The following is a 25917-nucleotide window of genomic DNA, read 5'->3' as shown; positions in this document are numbered from 1 at the left end:
TTTAATAATATTTAGGGATAATAATTTTTAGAAACGTATATATTAATTTTATAAATAATATTATATGGATGGATTTAATAATATTTAGGGATAATAATTTTTAGAAACGTATATATTAATTTTATAAATAATATTATATGGATCTAGGTAAATTGTAATGTTAATCTTAGGAATGACAATAATATTTAGAACGATATAATAATATTCATAACAATTTTTAAGATAATTTCTTAGATAAAAGTATCATTTGACGTTGTAAAAAATTAATCCAAAATAAATTTCTCTTTGACAAACAAAAATTTCAATCAATCTCAACATCGTCAGCGTAACTTTCCTCAAGATCTCAAGTAAACCGAAAACCATTTCAGCAACACGCAAGTACGATACTCCACACGCTTCGAAATCCATTTTCTCCGCAAATTTCATTTCCCAATATTATTATCAGTTCAACCTGTTGCCCTCCTTTTTTGAGACAACACTCGAAACGCGGTAGAAATTTCAGTGAATCCAACCTCTTTTTACAGTTGATCTACTTAAAGTGATCTATACTATCTATGTATACTGATGTATAAAATTTGAATGCTCGAAACTTTAAAGCTCAACCTTACACGAGTTCTTAGCATTGACATCAAATAGGACTCAAACTTTCGACAGTTTGAAGTGGACGTCTCGAGTCTCAGTGTCGTTTGAGATTTACTTTTCCAGATACAGTTTATTTCACGAAAATTCGCCTCTATTTCATTCATGCTTCCTGTTTCTCACTCTAACAATGTAATTAATAGAGCGTTTCTAGCATAAAGGTAAATTTTTTATAACTGAAAAATATGCTTCAAGTATTTTATACACAGCTTATAAATATCGCTAACTTTACTAACCTGAACACCCTAACTCCCTTCTGAACACCCCATACTTAGACTGCTCGAAACAAGTAGACAATCTAGTACAATAATCTAAGAAAAATCTAAAATTAGAATATCCATTGATATATCCATATTCTTTTCAATGATAGTATGCAAATGATCTTTATTACAATATCACACAAATAAAACGTCGATTCGTATTAAGCCTATAGAAACTCTTCCATCCATCACGAAGCAACAGCTTCATCGATCTAAACGATCTCGCCCTCTTTCAGAACATTTTTCCAAACCACATGGAAACGCGAGTAGGAAAATGGAGGCCAGGAAATCATTAAAGGAAGCAATCCGATCCGTCCTTCTTACAGTCGAATCCGACCTATATCGAACCTTCGCTACTGAGGCTGACCTGTTTCAGGGATTTCTCCTTCCACGTGCAACGCCAACTATCCGTCCACTTAGGCACGTATCATCGATAACGCGTTTTCCCCTTCGGAACGGCCAGCTTTTCGTTCGTCGATTCGCCCTTTTTCCTTCCCATTCTCTCTCTCTCTCTCTCTTTCTCTTTTTATCTTCCTCTCTTATTTTTTCCTATAGAACGTCGACGATACCACGGTCGACTCACTGTAAGGTAGAACACCAAACTGTTTATAGACAGGCTTGGTATTCGAACTTAAAGTGAACCGGCCCCGGTGCATCCCCGTCTTCTGGTCGTTTTACCACTCCTTTAATCTCAGCTTTCTCTCAGCAGGAACTAATGGTCTGTAGTGCTTCGTAAATTCGATCGTCGATACTTGAGAGGGAACGGTAGAATAGCACGTTCCAGTTTTTCACTCCTCCTGATGCTGCTCCTCTTGCCGCTTCTTCTTCGTTCGTTTCTTACGGGTACAGGATCGCCAGATCCCCTTCCAAGTGATAAAATAACGATCGAGGGTTGATTCCTGCGAAAACTCTCGGTTTCTTTCGATCGAAGATGAGTTTAAGCGGAACGGTTCGGTGAGCTTCTTTTGCTGGTTTTTTGAAGAACGAAGGTGGTGTTATCACGATGTCGAATGAAATTTTTGATGGATCGAGGCTGTTTGTTTGCGAGGAAGCTTTCCCTGGCGGCAAATATGGATTGAAAATTTTTTCTTGTTTCTAACTTTGTATTTGCTGCGTTCTTCTTTTTAATTTTTTAATGTCCGGTTTTATGTGTATCTTGTATGTTTATCGTATTTGTTTTAGCAGTTGCAAAGGACAGAGTGAAATTGAGATATAGAAACATTCCTGATACTTATGAAATTATATAGAATATTTATACCATAGTCTAGTACATTTGAAAATTTTACTAATTGCATCAGAAATAGTAATGTTACGAATAAGACGAAATAGAAATTGGAAACTCTTTGTAGAAATATGTCTCGGCTGAATCTTATTTCATAATATTCCTTATATTTTACTTTGGTATTCTTCAGAATCCTTTTTTTTTTTTATCGAAAACAGTAACGTTGAAAACGAGATGCAACGAAACTTCAAATCTTTTTATATCTCGTGTTAAATTACTCGTAATATTTGCATTTTACTTGGGTGCCCTTTAAAATCTACATCTACATCAAAATAGCAATGTTGAAAATGAGACGAAGCGAAAACTCTAATGCTTTTGTACCTGCTGTGAATATTATTTTTAATAAAACTAGACAAATTTACCTATACTATCCCATACATGTTTTAATTACATCGTTGATGTTACATCGATTTTCTTGGCTTTTTAGTAAATTCTATAACAGTAGAACTGTCGTTATGTTGCTGTTAATAGAAATTCCGTATAAACATTTATTTGACCTTTTACATTCGATAGGATTCGTCGAATGTTTCGTGCAAAATGAATGTTTGTTACTGCAGGTGAATATTTTTAACGTAGCATCTGCATGGATTTACGTGAACTTTATTAATTTTGTGCATGAACGCTGCTGCGGTTGTCACTTTGTTTCAGTGTATCAAATTAAATAACGATTAAATTATATATATGAGAATAAATTTACAAACTATTTACTGTGCTGTGTAAACGTACAGAATATTAAATTATTCATAATTTTGTCAAGTTATAGTAGTATCCCTTTTATTAAGCTTTCCAAAATTGCAGAACAATCGTTGATGGAACAGATTCGCCATTTTCGTTGCATTTCGTTGTACACTTAATTACATTGGACGATGTGTTATGGAATATATCAAACATTATTATTCAACCGTTGAAAGATGCAAATTACACACGATTGTCGTGTACAATTACAATGGGTATTTTTATGCATGAAATATATTGAAATTGCAAATTTTTTGAAACGAAATTTCATTCTCGTTCTTTGCAAACGTTGATTGAAATTGCTGAAAAATTGAACATTTTCAGGAATTGAGTAAAAATTTCTTTTTTAAATCCCTTACCAATTATTGTGTAAATCTAATAACAAATATAATAATATATATTAGTACCATGTGAAATGTATTGATTGTATATTTATATTGCGATAAATTTTATTTGAAATAAACTTTGGAATTACACGTTACACATTTTAGTAAATGCTGGCAGCTTTGAAACTAAATTTGAAAATCTTCAGATCGTGTATAATTAAATTATACGTAAACAATAACTTTTTAAGCAACTTCAAGTGGAATCATATTTACCATTTTCAAATATTTGCTACTGAAATAAAGCTCAACGATATTTCAACTTTTATGAATTAGTAAATAACACGATTGTTTTTCTCACGATGATAAACATGTCCCTTGAAATAACAAATAACTTGAATATGTGAAACACGTTCGTTGAATTAAGAGGCTCAATATTGCAAAACATGTTTATTTGCTTAAATGATTCGAGGATGCAAAACATGTGTATTCGTCTCACGTTCCTTCAAATATGTCGAGATATATTCCAGTACCATTAAATGGAAATATGTTTACTACTGTGATAAGGTTTTAATATGATTTTTATGCCTTCTATAAATTAATCTCTTTTCGAAATCAACCTCTCTTCATTAAAAAAGCTACGAAATATATTAAGTTTATGAAATATCTTTCTCGATGATTCCATGATCAAACAATCGTAACAAACTTCAATTTTTAACCTATTTTTTAACGCTACAGTCTAAAGTAAACTTTTTATAAATCGAATCCAAAGTTTCTCAACCAAAGTTCTATAAAATAACAAGATACTACTGTAACTGCACCGATATCTAACCATAATTCCTTCTCTTTCTTCAATTCTTGTTACATTAAAGTCGATTCATGAATATTTATTATCTTTCATCTATCTCTTACAATGTTATTAAAATTGTATTAAATTTAAAAATCAGTTCAATCAAGGAAACGCGATTTGTGACGAGTCTTTGATTAAAATGGCTTATAGCAATAAATATTCACGGTCCAAAATATAGTACTCGCCAAAACTGACGAGTTAATTCGTCTTTTCTAGTTAACGTCTTAAGAAAGTCGACGAAAATAAATCGAGAGGAAGGAAAGAGATCGCCAACTTGTACCAGCGTGCATATGTATGAGTCGATGCTACAGGTGGTTTCCCTTGTCTTGGATTATGCGCTTTTGCATACAAGCTGGTGGCTTCGTTTGCTGTTAGATATCAAAATCGACCGTCTCGAATTAAAATGAGATGCTTAACACCTTATTTTTTTGCTTAACACCTTGTATCGTGGAATATTGTATGTAGAAGATATGTAAGATAAATTAATTAATCATACCTGAGCAAGCTTGCGGTGGTAAGGGAAAGATTAAGGTTGTCGATGATTTTCTTCGGGCAACTGCGCAGCCTAAACTTTGTGGTTTGAAGCTGCGCAACTGCTGCATGAAGTCCGAGCACTCCATCAGCGCCACGTCAGCGAAGTGAAGATCGCAAAGTATTTGGTTCTTGAACCTACGGAACAGAAGAAATTGATGATCCTTCGCGTCGTTTGGATAAGTGCACCACACAGAACACAGTTTTTGATTAATGAACGTCGAACATAATACATGCATAACGAGCTGATGGAACATCTTTCCTCATTTCCAATATCATCTTTTGCTTTCTCTGTTTATGCATATAATATTTGGTCAAGCAGATTTTTAACAAAATGTCTTGTTTGGAGATTGAAAGTTGTTCGTTACTCGATGATTTTCAAATGGACAAATTCTGTTTTCTTTTGCAATTTTGCTAAAGATTTTTGGGTTTTTATGATTTATGTGTAGACTACGGATATTCACGCTGGTTAACAGTCAGCGAATTTTTATAAATATGATTTAAAAGCAGAAACCTCGACAGAAATATTTTATCATGTTTATGTATACTTATGTTTTTGAAGCTTTAAAAATATCAAATGTAGAAAAGTGTCACTTGCTATTTCGTTCTCGTATTATTTGATATTTTTGTCTCTATATGGAGTCGTAACTTTTTAATTCCTACGCTAATTAAATAGCGGAAAACTATTGAAACATAATCCTGTTATTGTACAATTAAAAAATTTCTCTTGACGTATCAAAAGTATGAAAAAATTATTGTTAATACTTGTTATCTTTCGTTTCAATCTTATACTACATTTTTTATTACTACATGTTACGTATATTTACGATATATCGGCTGGAAAAATATTTGTTTCAGTATCTCAACTAAATTGTATATATTTATAGGTCGATGAGTAATAAAAATAACTGTTCTTCCCTCGGGACGTATGGTAAAACGAAGACTATACATCTTTTCATTCTATAAATTTAATAGCTTCTGGAGCTATATACTTCGATGTTACTTCACGTTCAACGATATAATATTCACAACATTCACGTTCTCTGTTATCGTATTAAACCATTCCGAATATTTTAATACTGATACATACATTATATTTGTTACAATTAAGCGATAAAAAGATATGATAAAAATTTATTATCATATAGATTTATTTCTTTATATTATTACTACATACATATGTTTATTTTTTATTTCTTTCAGGTGGTAGAATATCTTCAATTATTCTATCCTATATGCAATAAAAACGTATACGATATGATTTTCGTTCTATGGATCGATTCCCCGATCCAGTTCACCACAAATGCGGCGATGCATTTCGAGAATCACGATCGTTCCAATTCCGATCGACCGAATCGTATTTCCAACGATATGACGTTTTTCCACGTCATGTGGAAATGCGTTTTACGATGAAAAATCCGCAGTGAAGCGATCCTGAGGTCTTTTAAACCTAGACCAACCGCTAGAAAATAGACAATCTGAATCCAAGTGTTTTTTATTAGAAAAATTGATATACGAAACATCTGAAAAATAAAAGTTACCTTTCCATATAAACTTAAAATAACAATCGCGATCTATACAACGATATACTACGTACAACGACGATTTTTACAATTTTACGATTCTCAGACAATTGTTGCGATACGATTTTAATTTACAATTTTTTAGTTATCAAACAACTTTCATAATTTTATTCGACAATTTTGCAATTGTGCAAAGACCTTAAAAGGAATACCAATGTAAACAAGGAAGAGATGGACAATAAATTCGTAGCTTAGTTTCTGCATTGACGTGATAAGCAAGATGAATAAGATTGTTAATTATATGTTCGTCTTACATTTTTATAATTTTCTTTGTGTATTAACATTTTTTACTCACCGTCTAGCCCGTTTCTGGTTGGGTCCCGTGAGATTCAGGCCACAGCTATTACATTTTAGGCATTCCTCATGGTAGTGATTGTTGTCGTACAGCGGCGACGGTTCTTGAAACAACAAAAACAATACTTAGTTGATTTAACCCTTCGGCAATTATTTTATAGACAATCTTACACTCTCTTGCATTTAATATATGTGATCTTTTATTTATCATGATATTAGATTGGTTTAATAGATATGATAGAAAAAATTATATTTATTAGATCTTTTATTTATCATGATATTAGATTAATTTAATAGATATGATAGAAAACTTTATGTTTATTAGATCAATTTAGTTTTAGAGATAACAAAGATATCAATTGTTTAATAGTTGATACAATTTTATTAATCACAATTATGTGAATAAAAGTGTTCTGATTAAATAGAAAAATTAAACAATTTAGTATACCTAGACAAAAGCATCAGGAAAAGATAGGACTTGCAAGTGAATTTTCTTATAAATACTAAGACTAGAGAAAGAAGTTTCTCGCAGGAGATTCAGGAAGAGACAAAGTTAATAACGTGAATTGAGAGGAAACGAAATTAAGTAGAGCGACCTGCTGTTTAAAATTCACCAAATATCTCCAATCATTTTGATTTAAGTCTTTTCAGCTAAAACTTCCTTCGTCGATAACGTAACTCCCTAAGAAATTATTCCACTGAAAGAAAAAAGTTTATAAAATTAATAAAACCTTCCTCGAAACGAATTTCCAATGATTAGTCCAAAAACCAATAGAATTATCACCGTTTACAACTTTTTAGAGCTGTTAGGGTAGTTAAATTTCGCTCACAACTTTCTGGAATTTGTTATATTCGCTAGACATTAATTGTGTCCATAATTTATTCAAATTTTCTCAACAAAATCGTCCAATAGTTCACTTATGAGAAAGGAAATTTACTGTTTCGTTTTTCATTTTATTATTATTATAGTACAAAAACAATAATAGTTTCATTTTGTAAATGTTTCTATAAAGTATAATATTTTATATACAGTAAAGTGTAATGCTATTTCCATAAAATAATATAATTATTTTTAAAGTATTACAAGTTATTTATTAAAAATCAAATAGCTTGAAAAATTAATACTTTATAGATATTTCAAATGCTCGACCGAATTTTTGAAAATTAAATTACGTAGCATTCGAATATAAAAGAGCAACATAAGCAGTATTAGATGTTATGAAAGATGAATATAATATAAATGGTATTGATATAGGATTTTTATTCTAACTTTTTAAGAAGACGCCTAGGAATTTATGTTTGTGCAATGTCTATATAATACGTTCACATTTTATGTAATATTTTTATAACAATTTCTTAGTTTTACTCGTGAGACGTTCACGTCCTTTCATGGAAAGAATCCGAAATATTCTGCATAAGTATTGTAGTTTTTATCTCCATTGTAGTGATAGCAGTAAAAGCCCACATTAGCAAGTAGTATAGCCCGATATTTCATCCCATGACTTCACCGATTTTACATATGTATATTCTATCTACATACAATTCTTTCCTAGTTTCTTGCACTTTTTAAACAAACGTTACTGTTAGATATTGTTTTGTTCAGTCATATTCAATTGCTCTTTTTGTTTCATTAAATTTATCATGAATTATTTTTCAATAAACCATGGTGAAAGCTGAATAATCAATCATTTCAGATAGAATTTTCAAAGGCAGAAATAATTCACGTGTTTTATTCAAATTACTGTACATGGTAAATTAATATTATATTACAAAGAAAAACGGCAATTAGTTAGTATTTCACACTTTAAACCTACTGTACACACTGATACTTGATACTACTTACATATCTCTAAATATGATTGTAAAGATTAAATTTTTAAAAAATTGTGATTGTTCAATTTGTTCGCCTCTCATTAGTCTATATACACTTATAATAAAACAACATATTATAATTATAATTATATCGAATTCATACTTTTAATTTACTCGATATTGTATAACATACAATCGACTATGAATTAATCTAATCACTGTACCACGGATGTTTATACGGTATTTTTAATGTTTCCCGACGTATTTAAAGAAACGAAATCTACATAAAAACTTTTTTCTCGCGTAATAAACATTACAAAAAGCATCCTACTTTGTTCATCTCAAATATTTATATTATATATTAGTCATTCTGCGGATTATTGCAATTTTAAATTTCCCAAAAGCGCATAAACATCCTCAGTATAGTTATCACAAAAGTTGAAATTACTTTAACGAAACAAAAATTACATAAATCTGAAGCTTTAGCGTAAAACTTAGTAGTCGCAAGATATCTTGGAAGTTCTTTTTTTTTTTTTTTTTTTTCGTGCCCTAAATCGCCTTCTTTCTTCTCTTTTTCCTCGTGTTTTATACTTAACGACCACTCGCCAAGGGTGTGGCCTCTCTTTCTTTCGTGCCGCTGCCGTGGGGACCATAAAGAATTCCAACGCGTGCCGAGCGTGGAATGTTGATATCGCCGGGTAGAAGGAAGGCGCCGCGGCGCCGGCGTCGAGACGCGTTTTTCGTGACCGACTCTCTGAAGTCTAATTGCACGCACGCACGCGTGCACGTTATCACGCGAGTAAATTCAGACGTTTCATACTTCCCAGTGCGAATCTTTGACAGGCCAGTGACCGGAAATTTACATTTTTATTGTGCCACTTTGGTAATTTCGAATGCTGCGCGACTGATAAGTAGGTGGATGTAATTTAGACGACAAAGGGATTCGCTAAGCTTTAGGAAGAGCTTTTCGCCGCTGAGTAACGGAAATGCGAGGTACTTAGTGGGATGGATTAGACGCGAGAAGTGGATTAATTGGAATCGGTTTAATACTATTTTATTTCCTCACTCCTGGAAATTCGAATAATTGCGCCAAATGTAAGGAATTTAGACGAAAGGGAAGTTTCGAGAGTTTTACATTCGTGCGAAATAAATTCTTTTCCTTTGGATCAGAGTCTTTGTATACGTAAACGACGCGATAAGGATGATGGATTTCTAATGAGGCAAAGTTTTACATTTTTATTACATTATGCCGTAATTTGAAGCAGCGTAAGAGATAAGAAGCTTGAATGAATTAAGAAAGCTCGTTTTCAGCTTTCTCAGAAATGTGAGTAGTTGGGCAGATACGAGAAGTTTTCACCAGCTATAGAGTAATGAACTAGCAAATAGAAAGTAATTAAAAATACGAAGATTATAAATATTTGTAATATAAGACATATGAAATTCTACAATTAGAATACACAGCAATTTTTTGGAAACTACTTGTACGTGTATAAATCTATAGGTAAAATGAAAGCAAAATTAGTTTATCACGTTATTAAATAATATCATTATTAATTGTCAACTATTAACAATTTAAAGGTATGAATAAATCGCAGACAAAATATTATAAAACGTAGCATAACAAGCAGGACTCAATTTTAACAGATTATAATAATATAATAAGAGCATTTGCTTCTTATCGTTGAAACAAAAAGATACGTTTCATAAAATATGATATGATCATTTTTAATTGGACGCAGAAGGAGCATAGATTAAATGGAACAGATCTATCATTTTAATTGGTAGTACTTACATAACAGCGTATAAAAATATCCACAAATGGTACTTACATGTAATGTAACAAACGTCAAATGAAATGAAAAACGCATCGTACTGTTCGTACGTCCATAAAAACAATTATATCGCACAAAGTATCAGCATACATGTTATAAGAAAACATACACAAATCATGCAAATTACGGAATCTGCTCAACGTGATATCACGATCAATTTCCCAATAATCCAATTATATCATCCACGAGAAGAAATCGCGCGAAACAGGAAACGTTTGCCCCGAACTGGAAGAAGTGCGCTAGCTGGGACAGGAAATTGTTGATGCAGAGCTCCCGAGAAGCTCGAGTCTAATCCCCAAGTTTAATCGATACGACTATTAGAACGAAATGAAGTATCCCACGAGCCTGTCTCTCATCTCTTCGTACGCCTACAATCTCGTATCTTCGTAGAAACACGAAATACACGCCACACACCACTACATTATCAACACTGTAGCTAGTTGAAGGGTTAACGCTCTCCTAAACAGGAAGTGAACTTTACGTGCTGATTCGCGACGCGATAAACGAGATAAAGTTCGGAACTTGTAAAAGGCGCGCGATAAAGCCCGATTAATTAAGATTCCCGCCAGGGATAATAAAGCGTAATTCAACGAAAGATCCGTGGGGAGACGAGCCACGACAATTTTAATATTGCTGTTGCAAAATTGTTCGCGTCGCTTCGTTTATGGATCTCAGGGCAACGCGTTGCGGTATTTAAGTTTGCGTTTATTAGTTTGCCGGAGTAGAAGGAAGGAGGTGAAGTAAATGTAAGAGAAAGATTAGTATAAGTGGAACGTTATAGGAACATATACGTTTCATTTCTAGGACTATAGTGAATATACAGTCGCCATAATATTTGAGCTGATTCCGATAGTATTGTGAAAGAATGTTTTGTGTAAAAATTTAATTATAGTAAATGCAAGGAAAATATCAGTACACGTGAAAAATGATAAAAATATATTTGTTCAATTTTCCTAAATAATACAGTGCAAATATTGTGTAGGTAAATGATATACTTGTTATGTAAGCATTCAAAGCATTCAAATGAGCATTCAATCCCATATGTTATAATATAATTATAAACAATTTTAAGGATTCCTTTATTCATGTCTGTAGACGACAAACCTATGCAATAAATTTCTTTTCAATTACCACGGTACCGAAGCCTCTTGTTCTAGAAAATGTTCTACAAAAATCTGTTAACAGCGAGCTACAAGTTACAGAGAAATTGCGACGTAGACAAGGCTTGGTCGCGATTCTTCGTGCAGAATGGCAAACGAGAAAATGGAGAAAAAGAAGTTACGAGGCAAAAGCACGCGCGTCACCGCGGTAAGCCCGGTTTATCGGCGCTTTAACCTCCGCTTCTCTCCTCGTGCGAGCCAACAAGCATCCGGCTTATCTGGCTCGGTCGTCTAAAAGCGGGATCTCTGTCGTGGCTCGTAAAGAAAAGAAAGTAAAAAGGGAAGAAGTATCGAGGGATCGCGATCGGCGTGAAAAGGGAAACGGCTGGATTTTCTCTCGTATTGGTGAAATTCGGGTGAAAGCAAGGGACAATTAGAATATTCGTGGAAGGTGATTACGCACGAATTCGCATGATTTGTATAGCGTACTCTTGATGGGAAAAATATAGCCAGTAATAAAAATATAAGAAAATATAGTCGTACAATTAGCCAGGCCTGATAGTTTTGAATATCAAAATATAATAGAAATAGAAATAGAAATAGAATAGAAACAGAAATTTGACAAGATAAATTGCTTACGCTTTGTCAAAAGTGCATATAACACGTCAACTGAGAGCTAATTCTTCTTTCCCAGTTGCAGGTTAATTTTTATCTGTTAGGGTTGTCTATCGTCCCTGAATATTGCACGATGGTGACATCTAAACTGTAAAAATACCTGTATTTCTGACTCAGTTGATGATATTGATATGACAAGATAAAAAATTATTTGAAAGATTGGGAAATATTTATTCCTATATAAAATAACAAATTATTACCTTGATAATTATGTAATTAAATGATTTGTATATTTAAATAAATAGCTCATGGTTATTGCAAAATGAATTTACTGAAATAAAATGATATATTATTTAAATAACCATTCCATAAATATTTCATTTATATAATGCTTAAGTCTTGTTTGGTTACACAACCGAGGCAAGCAAATGATCGTTATAAAACCATTACGTAATCGAAACTTAAAGTTTACAACAATGGTGAATTAATCATTCGAAATTATGAAAAAAACATAATACGTAATGAAATAATTTAAAATGACCAAAGAAACTTATCAAACTCCTATATAACCATTAAAGAATAAATAACTTATATAACAAGATAATGAAAAATTTCTAAAAGTCTGATAAATTAATAATTTCCATAAATAACTTAAACAGCACATAATTGAGATAATGAAATAATTGAAATTTTTTAACAGCCTATAAAACTAGTTATCAGTAATCTTTAATTTATCCCCACATTCTTCTCGCCTTTCCTCAATTTTGCCTACGTTCCTCTAGTTTACAGAACTCTTCAAAATCTCACTTTCTACTAAATTTCGTTCACCATCCAAACACTTACTATGTCGATTTTTAAATTCTCTCTATTTCCACTACGTCTAGGTTATCATCATGCAGTAGCATTATTTCTATATGTAGATTGCACGTGACAAATCAACCAAGAGAATTTAATTTGTAACATCGAAATGCAATTGTTAATATTTAATACATACTGTCATATTACATCTCTATGTCAACTGTATGTATATTACGGTCATTTTCAACAAATCATATCATGTGACTTACAATTGTAAACTAATCAGTTTATCATCACCAGAAACTTTATTAACCCTATTTACTGAACATTTTTAATTTCACTATTAAAACAATTTCGCTTATCTGGTTCAAATAACATTTCGACAGAAGATGCACGCCTCTGATAATTCTGCTAAATTGATCTAAATTTTCTCCGAAACTATAACTACAACTTCCAAAGAAACTGCCCTATGAAATAAACTTAATTAGATGTTATCAACTTCATAAATATAGCAAGTTAAGAATTTTTATAGGCCTCTGCTATATATTCCTTATCGATTGCTCCAAGTATGTAATTTTCGCCGAAACTTCCTCTTTCACTTTTTACCCTCCTTTTTTCACAATTTTCTCTGTAAATTTCGTCCTAACAAATGTCAGGAATTTTTCTTCAAATTCGCCGAAACTCCTTCCATCATTTTCCTTTCTGATCTTCGTTTCTTCTATCTTCCCACATCGCACGACCTTTCGAACTCCCTATTTCCTAAGCTGTTCCTCGAATTTCGTTTGAAACTCTCCACCAAAAAATTCTCCTCGGCTCGATCTCCTTTCTTTTTTTTTTTTTTTTTTTAAATTCCTCGCCCTAAGACTACTAAATTCCTCTACTTGGAGCATGTCTCTACGATTCCACTGCTCGACTCTCTTTTCTCAACTCAACTTCGAAGACCCTCTCTCCTCTATCTTCTAAACCATACCATCCCTCGCTATTTCGTTCCTTAAGTACGGTCACTCCCTCGCACACCGACGTACACATACAGTTTTAAGTAACCCATCTAACTCGTCGAACGAACACACGCACTTCCTCCAGCTTTATTCTTCAAATATCACGTAGGAACCGTACTGAATTATCGATTAATAGATCGTGGAATTTTATGCAAATTCATATTCCATTATAGCAAGTATTACAAAAAGTACTATAATTTGGCTATTTTATGTCTTTCCGTATTACATGCATTCTGCGCTATAATTTTGCACTTTCAAGTTTCTCGTAGACGCGTAAAAATCTACAGTCTGCTGATTAACGATGCTGATTAAAAATGGGAAAGGACGAAGATTACTACGATAGGTGAGTATAATTGAAATTATAAATCTGATTCACGGTAACAAACAATTCTTTGACATCCATAATATGCGTTTTCCACTTATATACGACATATATACAATGATTAAAATGTAGGTCATCCCTTTATCTGTGTTTTCTTCATTGCCGAAGAAGAATCAAAGATTAAAAAATTAAAGAATTAAAAATACAAGTGTCTATAGACGTAATTTAATAATAACAATGAAACGACGAAAGGCTGGAATATCTAGATACATTACGATTTCGTTATGGTTTCGAAAGGACGATGGACACTTGTCAAGGCCATGAATCTCGAGAAACAAGCCTTTATAGAGCTCCACCAAGGCGCAAATTGCGTCTCGAAGAATAAGGAAACCCTATTACTTTCTGCTCTAGGGAAAACGTGTTAAGAGCGCAAGCCAGCGGAGAATAGAGTTCTTGGGGTCGTACCGCAACAGGTTTCGAATTTTTCCATCAGAATAGAAAGAAAACCAGAATGGTCAGCGTCGTTGAAGTATTTAGGCTTTAGAAGAATTAACGTGGGAAGATCGAAAGTTAACAGAGGATAATCGAAAGTTGACTCTAAAAATTAATCTTCGTGATTCTTCGATTATATAGAATTATACGCCGTACAATTCGATTCAGTGACTCAAGAAAATTAGAATTGTGTAATCTTAATGATTTATTGACTGTATTATACACATATTAATTAAAATATATTATACTATTTAATAACTATGTAATTACATTATACTGTACTAATTAAATGAAATAGAACTGTTACATTATATTAATTACATTTTTGCATTGACTACTCAAAGTACTCAGAATGACCTAAAATTAATACTTTTAAGATATAAGCTCTTAATATTTCTTTGTAGTGCAATTCAAAGAGAAGATACAATTTCGCATTTAAAATGCACCAAAGCACGAATACGCATAAAATTAATATAAATACACAGTCCATTTTGAATTATTTAATTTTGTGGACACTTAACAAATTCGGTATTTCAAGCACAAACCACGTATCGTTACAAAATAATTCATAACGTGAAACTTAACTTTCATTGCAACATAATACAACAATAGAAATGATCTTCGTTAGAGTTAGTAAATCGTCTTCCATTCTATTTTCTAGATGAAGAAAAAATGCATGAAATTTGTAGCGATCTTAAAGAAAAATAAAGAAGGCCAGCAAAGAGTTTGGTAATTAAAACGTTTCTAATGATGATCGGACGATCGATCGATCGTGGGCGAATTGAGTTGGCGTGTTAGATAGGAATTAGTAATGAATGCGGCTGCGTTGTTGGGAATTAATGACGAAAGACAATCGAGGCTAGACGGACTGAATTTATCGAAACTAATGAAATTCCTGGAATCGCGGGACGCTGGCGATTACGGTCACGTCCTGTTAAAATGATAATTATTTCTCAGGCAGTTATTACGGCTAGAATTCCTTGACGATTCTCGCGAACGAAAGAAGAAAAGGGAAAAAGAAGAAATCGTAGCACGACGAAGTCACTTATTACAGATTTACCGATCATCGAATCGATGGAAACGATATTCTTCTGTTTATCGAGATTTTGCTTCAAATTTCATATCTTTTAATTCTTTTTTCGAAATTTTACAAATTCTTTTTGGGATTTGTAATAATTGTTACACTACTCCTATGGCGCAAATACAAATTTTTAAATGACAAGTAAATAGAATTAAAGTTTAAGTGAAGAAATATTTAGAATTTTATAGGCGAAATTAAACTTATCGGTAAAAATAAAAACATGTTAAATATAAAATTTTCGGACGCATGATTCATGGATAATCGGATGAAAATTTAATAAATAGCAGTTTGTAATAATTCAGTATCGATAGCGATCAACTTCACTTTAGTTACTCTATTTCGAAAACTTCTTGATCGAGCAAGAAGTTTCATTTTCGTGTTTGATATCGATGCTGTACTTTTATTCAATAAAGCTTAGCTACACTTTTCATCTTGTAATTTCATAAGTTGCAAAAGTTCTCTACAAGCCGATTTTCACACCCCTTTCAATGTTATACAATTATATCTTTTCGAAAGATACTGTATCAAGATATTGCATGTTCGAAAAATGAAAGGGAAATTCATTTTTGAACGTATCGATTTCACAAAGTGATATCCATATGTCCCTTTTATTCTGAACGTGGATAACGAGCCTCATTTTATGGGATAATGAATTTCATTTGTCTTCATTCGTGGGAGTTTTTGCACAATTTTTTGTGCAATTTGGAGGCATATTACGTTTCGCGGGTAAAAAATTATTTTTCTGCGTAAAAATATGTTATTTTGTTCTTGCTTATTTGTAATTTACAATGTTTCAGGATACAGGATATAGGAAATGGGTTTAGCGAAAAAGGAAATAAGGTGCAGGATATGGAATATAGAGTAGGATACACGGGGTGTGGGATATGGTCCAATAAATATTGGGCGCAAGATGTGGGAAAGGGCATATGGAAAATGTGCTGTAGGATAAGGATATGGAAATATGAAATATAAAATATGAAATGGATATACACGCTGTTGAAATTAGAATGAAAGACACGGGCTAAAGATACGAAATGTGGTGTATAGAATGTGAAGAAGAGTATATGAAGACGAAGTATTAATTGTGGGATACATGATATAAGATGTGGGATGTAGGATATAGGATATGGAAGATGGGATAGGATTCGCCAAACAAGATTGCGGTTAGTTGCACACCTACTTATCAAGGATTCAAACTCAATTTTCTCGAAAACGGAGCTCTACATAAAAAACTTTTATTCCATATTTTTGACTTACTTTTATATAAGAAATTTCTTCTTTCCGGTTGTATCGCGACTTCGGAAACACTCTGTATAAATATCCCATAATCATAGTATCAATCAACTTATGTGAACAGAGGTAAAACTTCATAACTTTCAGTAGTAAAACTCGATACATTACGCGATCATTTCATTCTCACCATTCTCTCAAGAAACTTCCGCTTAAATTACAATAAACATCAATATCGTACATGACCACCATACTTCGATCACGTATATTCCCAGTAACCAATATATCATGTGTTCGTGATAACTTCCATTCGCAAATTCTATAAAGACGAATTCGCCACTGAAGTAGTAAAAGTCAACGTCGGCAAGTAGTAGGACTCAATATTTTAGTCGTCGACCTATGCATCCTGCCATTTACCATTATTCGAAGGATTATGATTAATTCAATCAAAACGGAAATTTTCTATCATATGCGATCATCCATTAGGAGTATTAGTTTCCAAGAATTCTAGGATTATTCAGATTATATTATAAAAGATAAATGCAGTAGTTACGAAAAGTCTGAAATAGTTTGATCTCAAATTTTTTAATTAAATTATTAATCTTTAAAAAGACGAATATTTAAGAATAACGATATTGAATCATTTGTAACAAATACACGAGACATTATTTAAAACTAACAATCACACGACATTTAGTACTTCGTATTTTATATTTTTCTTCTACTTGTTGAATTTTTACTTTAATCAGAACAAATCGTACAATAACATTGAACTTTCCAACTCTATAAAATTGTCTAATCGCAAAACATCTTCCAATCTACCTTCGAAATTAATCTAAATCTTAAACAAACGTGTCAAAGTACACACACGAAGAAACTCGCAAGTCCATCCACCCTTCGGTCGATTAACATTTTTCGATTAAAAGCCCATCAAGCTGGCGTGACAAGCGGCAGGAGGAAGAGGTTAGATTAGGGAATAATGCGATCAGGCCGTTCGATTGAATTTCCATTCGTCGGGCGCAATTTCTCTTCCTCCATCCATCGCGGTCCATCGTCTTCCATCTAATGCTGCCATTGTACTCCGCCAGTCTACTACAAATGGTCCAGAGAAGGAAACGAACAGACCGATCGACCTGCTAGCTCTGCGACTTTTTCTTTCTTTTTCCCATTTTTTCCTCTAACTTTTTTCCCCGATACCATATTCTTGTTCTTCTACCTCTTTCGATTTGTATCTTTCTTCTGTTTTATCGTTAAATGTTGATAAGTGGTATATCGTAAGCTTGTCTAACAATTTAAAACTTATGTTACGAGATGTGGCAATTAGGTTTGGATGTTTATGCAAATTCACGTCTTTATGAAGACATATGAAGAAATGGAATTTAGATCTGGATTTGTTTTGCTCTCCAAATGTTACAACGAGCTTTTTCGATATTTCAGGTATTTTTTTCAATTCTACATTTTACAATATAGTAGGATTTCTAATAATCAGCGATACAACCAGATGGGGAATAATTCTACGTAAAAAACAGAAATTGAAGATGTAAAATGAATTTTGTTTATGTGATGCATCGTTTCCGAGAAAATCGAAAAATTTGCAAAGTGTACTTAAACTTTGCCAATTAACTGAACAGAAATAAATAATCGTCAGAAGGTTAAACTGCAGGTGAAAATAAGTCGAAAATGTAGGATAAATATTTTTCGCAAGATGCTTTGTTTTCGAGAAAAATAAATTTCAAAATGTATCACACGTGTGCAGTAGACCAGTTCTTAAACTAAATATATTCAAACTTTATCTGCTTGAAAATGAGCCTTAAATGGGAAAATTTTATTTCACATTTTTCGCATGTAACGCAACCTCCTGTTGATTGTTCACTCATAGTCGGTACATAGCCAAGTTTAAATGTGCTTGACAAATTCTCAAAATCAATTCTCTCGTAAATGAAGCGTTATACGAAAAAATGTTATTCTATGTCTTCGACTTATTCTCTAACGTAGAATCATCCCATGCCCGATTGTACCATCAGGATACCCTGCGAATTCTTCCATAGATCAACATAGGTCAACAAACTAGGTCCAAGCATATTAAATTTCGTGTCATTTAACGTTATCATACGATCGCAAGAATTCGATATTGTGAAAATGAAATATAGAAGCTGGTAGAGAAAACGCTTCACTGGAAAACAGGGGCACGTGCAAATACCTTTCGTAGTGGCAATACATACAAAAATAATTTCGTTCAACTTTTCAATACAAATACGTCGCTGTGTGACAGCACCTTTATAACTCACACATGAAAGGTCACAGTTGGAAAATAACAGTGCAATTTTCTGCAAAACATATTTTCATGAATATATGTATATAAAGAAATGATATCTACAATTTTTCGGCCTTATAGCCGTCACTTGTTAAAACACAACACTATCTTTCCCCTATTCTTCCATTGAGAGTCAGAAAAATAAAACTGAGGAGAAGTATAATACAAAAGAAAGAAACCGCCCATCGCATGAAAGGAAGAGGAACGATGAAATTGGCCGAAGAGTGAGAAGGGCGGATGAGAGTATGTTTCACCTTATTATTCTGAGCTTCAACACGAGAATGCGGAAGCAAACCCTGACGCAATTTCGAAATGGAGCCGCGAACTGCCGGAGGATTGCATTAGTCTGCGGTTCGTGAATTAAGGCCAATTCCTTTTTTTTTTTCCTCTTCTTTTCCTTCTTTCTCGTGTTCTTTCTATTTGGTGCGTGGAATAGAATGGAAGATCGACGATGGACCAAGAGGAGAAGTTGGCTTCGAGACAAGAGTGTCACGAGGAATAACGATGAACCGCTGTGATAATGGAAGTGCGCTGGATGCGCCACGTGGAGAGTCAGCCCGTGTTTATTCGATAAGGAAAGGTTTGTTAAAAGGTAGCGTGAAATCTTTGTGTGAATCTGACTGATGGATTTTCGGAAATTGATTTTTCGTGGATTAACGAGATAAGTTTACACATATTAAATATATAATGTCTACATAAATCTATATATACCCGTTAAACATAAAATAATCTGGTTAGCTCGTAAAATAAATTCTTTTAACATGTATATATTAACTCGTATATTATTCAAATGCAACACAATTTATTCACTTTGACCTTAATTAAGGAGAAACAAGAGAAAACTATCATTTGGAAATTTACAATGAATCTTGCAAATTATAATTTAGAAAATTCATATCGTACAATACAAGGTTCAAGGTAAAATGGTTCAAATTGTACGTCAATCTGTGATTTGTATGAAAATAAAATGTACAAACGTAAACAAGCATTTTGATTTACATCGGCAGGTTTATATATGATTTCACGATATTGTTAATAAGATAAAATATTATCAGGATTTTTCCTTTCTTTAGATGAATACTATGAATCTTTGAAATCTTAAACCCTTTATATTCTCATCATATATTCATTGTAAAATATTAATTTTAGACGCCGCTCAAATCTCTAATCGCATTTGAAGTTATCCTCAAAATTTCTCAAATATGAAAAAGAAATATGATCGACGATCTTCGAAACAAGCCATCAGCCAAAGTGGACCGTCCTTGAAGTTAACAAACCAGCAGACAAATATTTCCATTTGTTACAAAGTAAGAGATTCTATGTCTCTGACAATTGTCCAACGTTCCCAGCGAGATCCAGCGCGGTAATTAAATTCACGAAGGTAGAAACTCATTGTCAAAGCTCTATAGAAAGGAATACAACGAAGCGGTAGCCGACCAACTTTCGTCGAAAGCGTTTCGTAGCAAGAATTTCTTGTTCGACGATAATCACAGGGGAACAGTATTCACGGGACGGAATGAAAACTCGAGGTTGGCGCAACAGGGAGCGCCAGAAGAAGCGTTGTAACGACTTCCGGTCCGGAGTTATTCCGACTTCTTCTTCTTCTTTTCACGTAATGAACGGCCTTCTGGCTGGCGACGACGCGAATCGCATGAAACTTACATTTTCGTTGCAAATTTCGCGTGAAACGTCTTCTCGTTCTCGCTAACGAACAGAAGTTCCTTTTGTCATTACTATGAATAAAGGGGCGATGATAAATACGAACGGTTATTGTAACAGCGACTCGTGACGATTTAATGAAACGAAAGATCGCTCGAATATTTTACAGATTGGTGGTTAATCGATAAGTAGTTTAGGAATGGCAGAGTGGGCATTTAAAAGGAGAGATTGGGTAAAAGAATTTTCTTTGTGAAAGGATTGAACGATGGAGATGATTGTGCAATGAAAGGAAGACAATTTATGTAGAAGTTAAGATAAAAGTTAGCATTCGTGTAGAGATTTAATAATGTGGAATGGTGACTGTTTCTTTGCGATTCAATGACATGAAAAATCGCTCAAATGTTTGAAAGAATCGCGTAAAGGGTGGTATAATGAAATTCCTTTAGGTAAGTAATTATAATTTTGTATAGAAATTCTGTTAAAACTGAGAATTCGCATAGAGATTAATCGAAATTTTATATATAACAGAATCAATTTATTGCCATGATACGTAAAATAGAATTTGTTTACTTCTATAATTTTATAAAATAGAATTATTTATACCTATATGAAATTCCATTAAAAAATAGAAGTTAAGTGTTTGAATATCTTTTAATACCCATTAAGAAGAATAATGCATGCTTTGTTAATTAAATGCATTTATTTTTGCAGAAAGAAGAATGTAACTGCTGAAACTTCCTTTTTCTGAAATACGTTTCAAAATGTTGTTAAATCCCAAGATTAGTATAAAATTGGAAATTGAAAATTAGAAATCGTGTTTATTTCTCATAAATCCTTAAGCAAGGATATTTCCTTGAATATGCAATTTTACTGGAAGTTTTATCAGAATCTCTGGTTAAATGCATTTCTCGTAGACGAAGATTAAAAACCTGACGAGAAACGAGTCCGGCATCGCAATTAGAAATTCCCTTGAATTTAATCAAAGCTGAGCGTAAACGAAACATCGCGAGATTCATGGAAACGTCCTGTCAACGCTGATCACAAAATTTCCATAAAAGTCGCGTTGCGAAAGCTGTTCCACGCCAGTCATAATGCATACGGACGCACGCGTTGTGTTTTCAACACGCGGGAGGAAGCCTCTGACGTGGCTCCAACAATGAAAGCATTCTAACGAGCGGCGTTTCTCCGCTCCGCTAATCACGGGACTCGTAAAACCGTGCTACGAAAATACTCGCCGCTCTTTTAACGGCCGCGCGAAACGCATTTCTCCCGCACGTTTTACCACCGATATAAATATTCGATCGACATTTCTATGTAAACTACTTGACAAAGGAAAAAGAAACGAAAGGCTAAGATTGGAATAAAAATATACGTTATAGTTATCGGTCATTAGTCTATAACACTTCAGACGATTTACAGTGGCTACGAAAAGCATTTGTACACCGTTGTATTTGTTGAAGCATTTAAGTACTAATTAATTAGGTAATTAATAAGGTCCAAGTAATATATAATGTGTAAAAATACTTTTCGCAGCCACTGCACTTTTTTTTAACTGTACGTCAATAATATATGATTGTTATTGAAATGTATGAATATTAATTTCCATTGCAGAAATTAGTGGTCAAAAGCAATATTTACTACCTTCTTGTCGAATCGACATATAAACACACACTTATTCAACGTAGGTATACGTTTTGATGGGAGCCACTATTTTATACAGTAATTTAATTACAGGGACACAATTATGAATTTTGTGTTGACAAATAACGAATACATTTTGTATTATTATTTATCATTGTAACGTGACAAATCTGATTTTAAGAGGACTAAATATTCAATGAAATATTGGTATTTGAAATAGCGATAGAATTTACAAGAGGTAGAACAAAGATGGAATTAGTAAGTAATGATAGAATGTTTCTAAGATATAGATTAGAGTCTTCCTGCATAGTAAGTTCCCAATATTTAAAGATTTTTATGAAAACGTGTAAATACATTGATGAATTGCTTATATACGAGCGAGTAATTACTAGTAATTAAAATTTATTATTTGATGATCTTATAGAAAGATGGTAAGTATTGCTTTTAGCCATTAGTTGCTCTTTAATTTATATAGTTTAGTGACATTCATGTACTGTTAGTACAAATTGACTACAATTAGGAAAATTAGTGCACGAGAAATGGATGTGATTAATTTAACCTTTGCGCTGCAGAATTCGGCTATAGTTAAGGTAACATTGAAATTTATTATTCTTTAACATGGAATTTGATAAAAATCTACATTGCTACTCTAAAAGATGTCCGGATAAAACGTGTCTATAATAATTTTATTATATATAATCATTACTGTTATACGTAATAGAATATTACATATAGTTTGTCATGATTATTAAACTTTGTCGAATTTTCTTGTTGGTCATGGGCAACTCCCTCATTTTTAAATCCTTTAATTTATAAACAATAAATAAGATTAAAAATGGGTTCTTCTTTAGTTTTTCAACATTAACATTATCATTATTATATATAGTTTTTTTTTTTTTTTGTATCGACAGAATATATAATTGGAAGGCCATCGTGATTAGATCAAACAGCGATACCTAAAACAGGTGGGTTCGTCGTCGAGTGGTGCGTTTAATTGTACTACTGTTCGTGGTAGATTTCTTAAAGAGATAGTTAAGACACGTTTTCTTCCAATTTGTCCAAATACTTCTAAGCACTGTATATACACCGATGCAAATAGGCAAAAAGCAAAAATATCTTAAGAATCAAGCAATTTTTTCCTATCCTGTAGAATCAATTCTTTTAAAAAATACTTTAACGAATGAACTACGCAGCATAAAAGTTAAAGATATAGCGAAGATATAGTAAATAATATGATATATACATCGTGTCCTATGACACGACGAGTAATCCTACCTCCGACGGAGCGTCAAATCGACGAAAAGCGGCAACCTCATCCCGTCGCTGGCCAAACGGAATCCTCTTTCACTATGACGAGTCCTTTTTCCCATCACACTCGTTGCACACCTTGTTTTCGCGTCACATGTCACACGAGTACACCGCGAACGCAAGCAAACATCGAACGCGCGCACCACTGACCAAAGAATCTGCTTTTAACCATCGAACAGTCCTTCGAAATTATTTCTATCCCCCCCAAAAACGTATTTAAAGGAACCAAATGCCATATGCAAGGACGTTAGCCGGCTTTCAAGTGTTCGCAATACGCGATATCCGCCACACACCGCCACAAGTGGTTGCGTCCTGTCACTAGTCAGGTACTGGGTCAGTTGAAATTAGCTTTGCCAAGGACAACGCTATCCAGGGCAAGTCCTGCGACTGGACACGCTTCTAAGGGATCTGATCAGTCGATCGATCCCTCGAAAGATTCCTCGATCATCGTTTGAAGGGCACCACCCATCCTTCTAATGGAAAATCGAAGCTGTCGTCCGGTCAATAGAACAGCTGGATCCTCCGACAAAATTAGATCTTTTCTAATAAGAATGCAATTTTATTCACGTCGAAATAGACTCGTCGTTAAAGTAAACACAGCGTACAGATGAACAGGTGATCCCTTGAGAGGAGCTTGTCAACACACGATGCTTTTTAGTGAAAACATAGCTTCGTGTCTAGATAATTCAGAAAAATCTCGATCATTCTTGATCCATCCTTTTCCTTGATGTTAGTTTGATGGCACAGGAGATGTTGATCCTTCGAAGGCGTATAAGGATGTTGAATTATTCGATCGTCGATCTGGACAACAAGCCGATCCACGATCACTATGTTCGGTTGGATTGCATGGCTACAAGGATCACAGAGCTTTTTGCATGCCGTTAATACGACGATGGTGTTTGAGCGTCCAGGACACTAGGATGAAATCAGGAAACACGTCTCGACGCGAGAAGTACACGCACACGCTCGACAAGCAGCAGCTCATCGAGGCTGGTTTCCTCTTCGGCTGGTTGTCGACTGTCATGCACCCAGTGTCACTCCATTGGAACTAGAGTAGCTGGCATCACGCTTGCGTCCACGGAGACGCTGCACGGCGTCGCGACGCCGGCTGGACACGGCGAACGCCGCGCCGTTGCCAAGACGCATGCTGCCGCTCGATTCCGCTTCACAGAGATATATCGAAGGCGCGAAATTCGAGCGGATTTTTTGGCGCTAGTGGATGGTTTCGTGAACTTCTGCGGGTCTTTTGTGAACCTTATGAGCGTTACGGGTTTCGAACATTGGGATAAAGTTGCGAGGAAAACTGATGGACGTTGAAGCTCCAGATGTGGAGATGAGAAAGGAGATTTAGACTTGAATTTTGATAGTATCTTTGTGAATTTGTCGATCGATTAAGATTTGAGAGGATTCTTAACGTATGTGTGATTAGTAATTTCACCGAGCAATACTAAAGCAGAAGTTCCAAGATCGTGTAATTAAGATAAGAATAATAGTATTTAAGTAGAAGTGATAAATTATTTTAGAAATCCTTTATCGTTGATATAGATATATTTTGATATTGCAATGAAATTGACGTAGAAAGTAGGATAATTAATATATTTTTAATTAAATTGATGTCGTACATAGTTAAAGATTCAGCAAAATCTTCAAATTATTTAATTTAAGTCCTAAATAAATACGCTTGATCGAGAGAAATAAATGTGAAAATAAAGAATTTGTGATATATAAATAAGGTAATGATTTCATTAGAAACAACAAATATCATGATAAAATAATCGTACATTTTCGTTTGTAATAAGTGATACCTTTTAAAGGACGTTTGCGTCTGACAATGTACAAACGATACTACTTAACGCGGAGCGGGAGATTTGAAATAATATTGGCCAACAGAGACCATTTATTATCACTCTATTATATATGATTTATATAGAGAAATATTTTTCGTATTTCAGGATACAAGTTTCAAGTTTCCTTCTCACGTGTTGCAGTTTGCCCAATTATGAAATTTATGACTCACCAGTCTGGGTACTGCTATCGAAAAAAGTGTTCGATGTCTCGACAGACATCGTAGCGAATGTTCCGTCAGTGATTTGAGTGGAACTGTCTCTTCGTCCTTGATATCTTTGAACCTAATAAAAATCAAGAATATGTATTAACAGACAAGAATTATTATCCAACAATAATTAAATCAAAACAATTCCCAAACAAAAAGGAAATT

The 25917-nt window shown here is 33.6% G+C and overlaps 1 protein-coding gene across 11 annotated transcripts in view; it reads right to left on the bottom strand.

The window, feature by feature from the left end:
* Positions 1-25917, bottom strand: part of LOC132908706 (uncharacterized) — a 159325-nt gene that overhangs the window by 18818 nt on the left and 114590 nt on the right. For all 11 annotated transcript variants that reach the window (XM_060962952.1, XM_060962943.1, XM_060962951.1 and 8 more), the window contains 3 exons: positions 25717-25828; positions 6499-6601; positions 4586-4758 (listed from right to left, as the gene is read on the bottom strand). In XM_060962952.1, coding sequence (XP_060818935.1) covers positions 4586-4758; positions 6499-6601; positions 25717-25828 — 388 coding nt within the window. The remainder of the gene's footprint in view (positions 1-4585; positions 4759-6498; positions 6602-25716; positions 25829-25917) is intronic.

Source organism: Bombus pascuorum, chromosome 7 (genome assembly GCF_905332965.1).
Source record: "Bombus pascuorum chromosome 7, iyBomPasc1.1, whole genome shotgun sequence".
NCBI classification, from domain to species: Eukaryota; Metazoa; Arthropoda; class Insecta; order Hymenoptera; family Apidae; genus Bombus; species Bombus pascuorum.
This window is presented reverse-complemented; position numbering and strand designations above follow the sequence as displayed.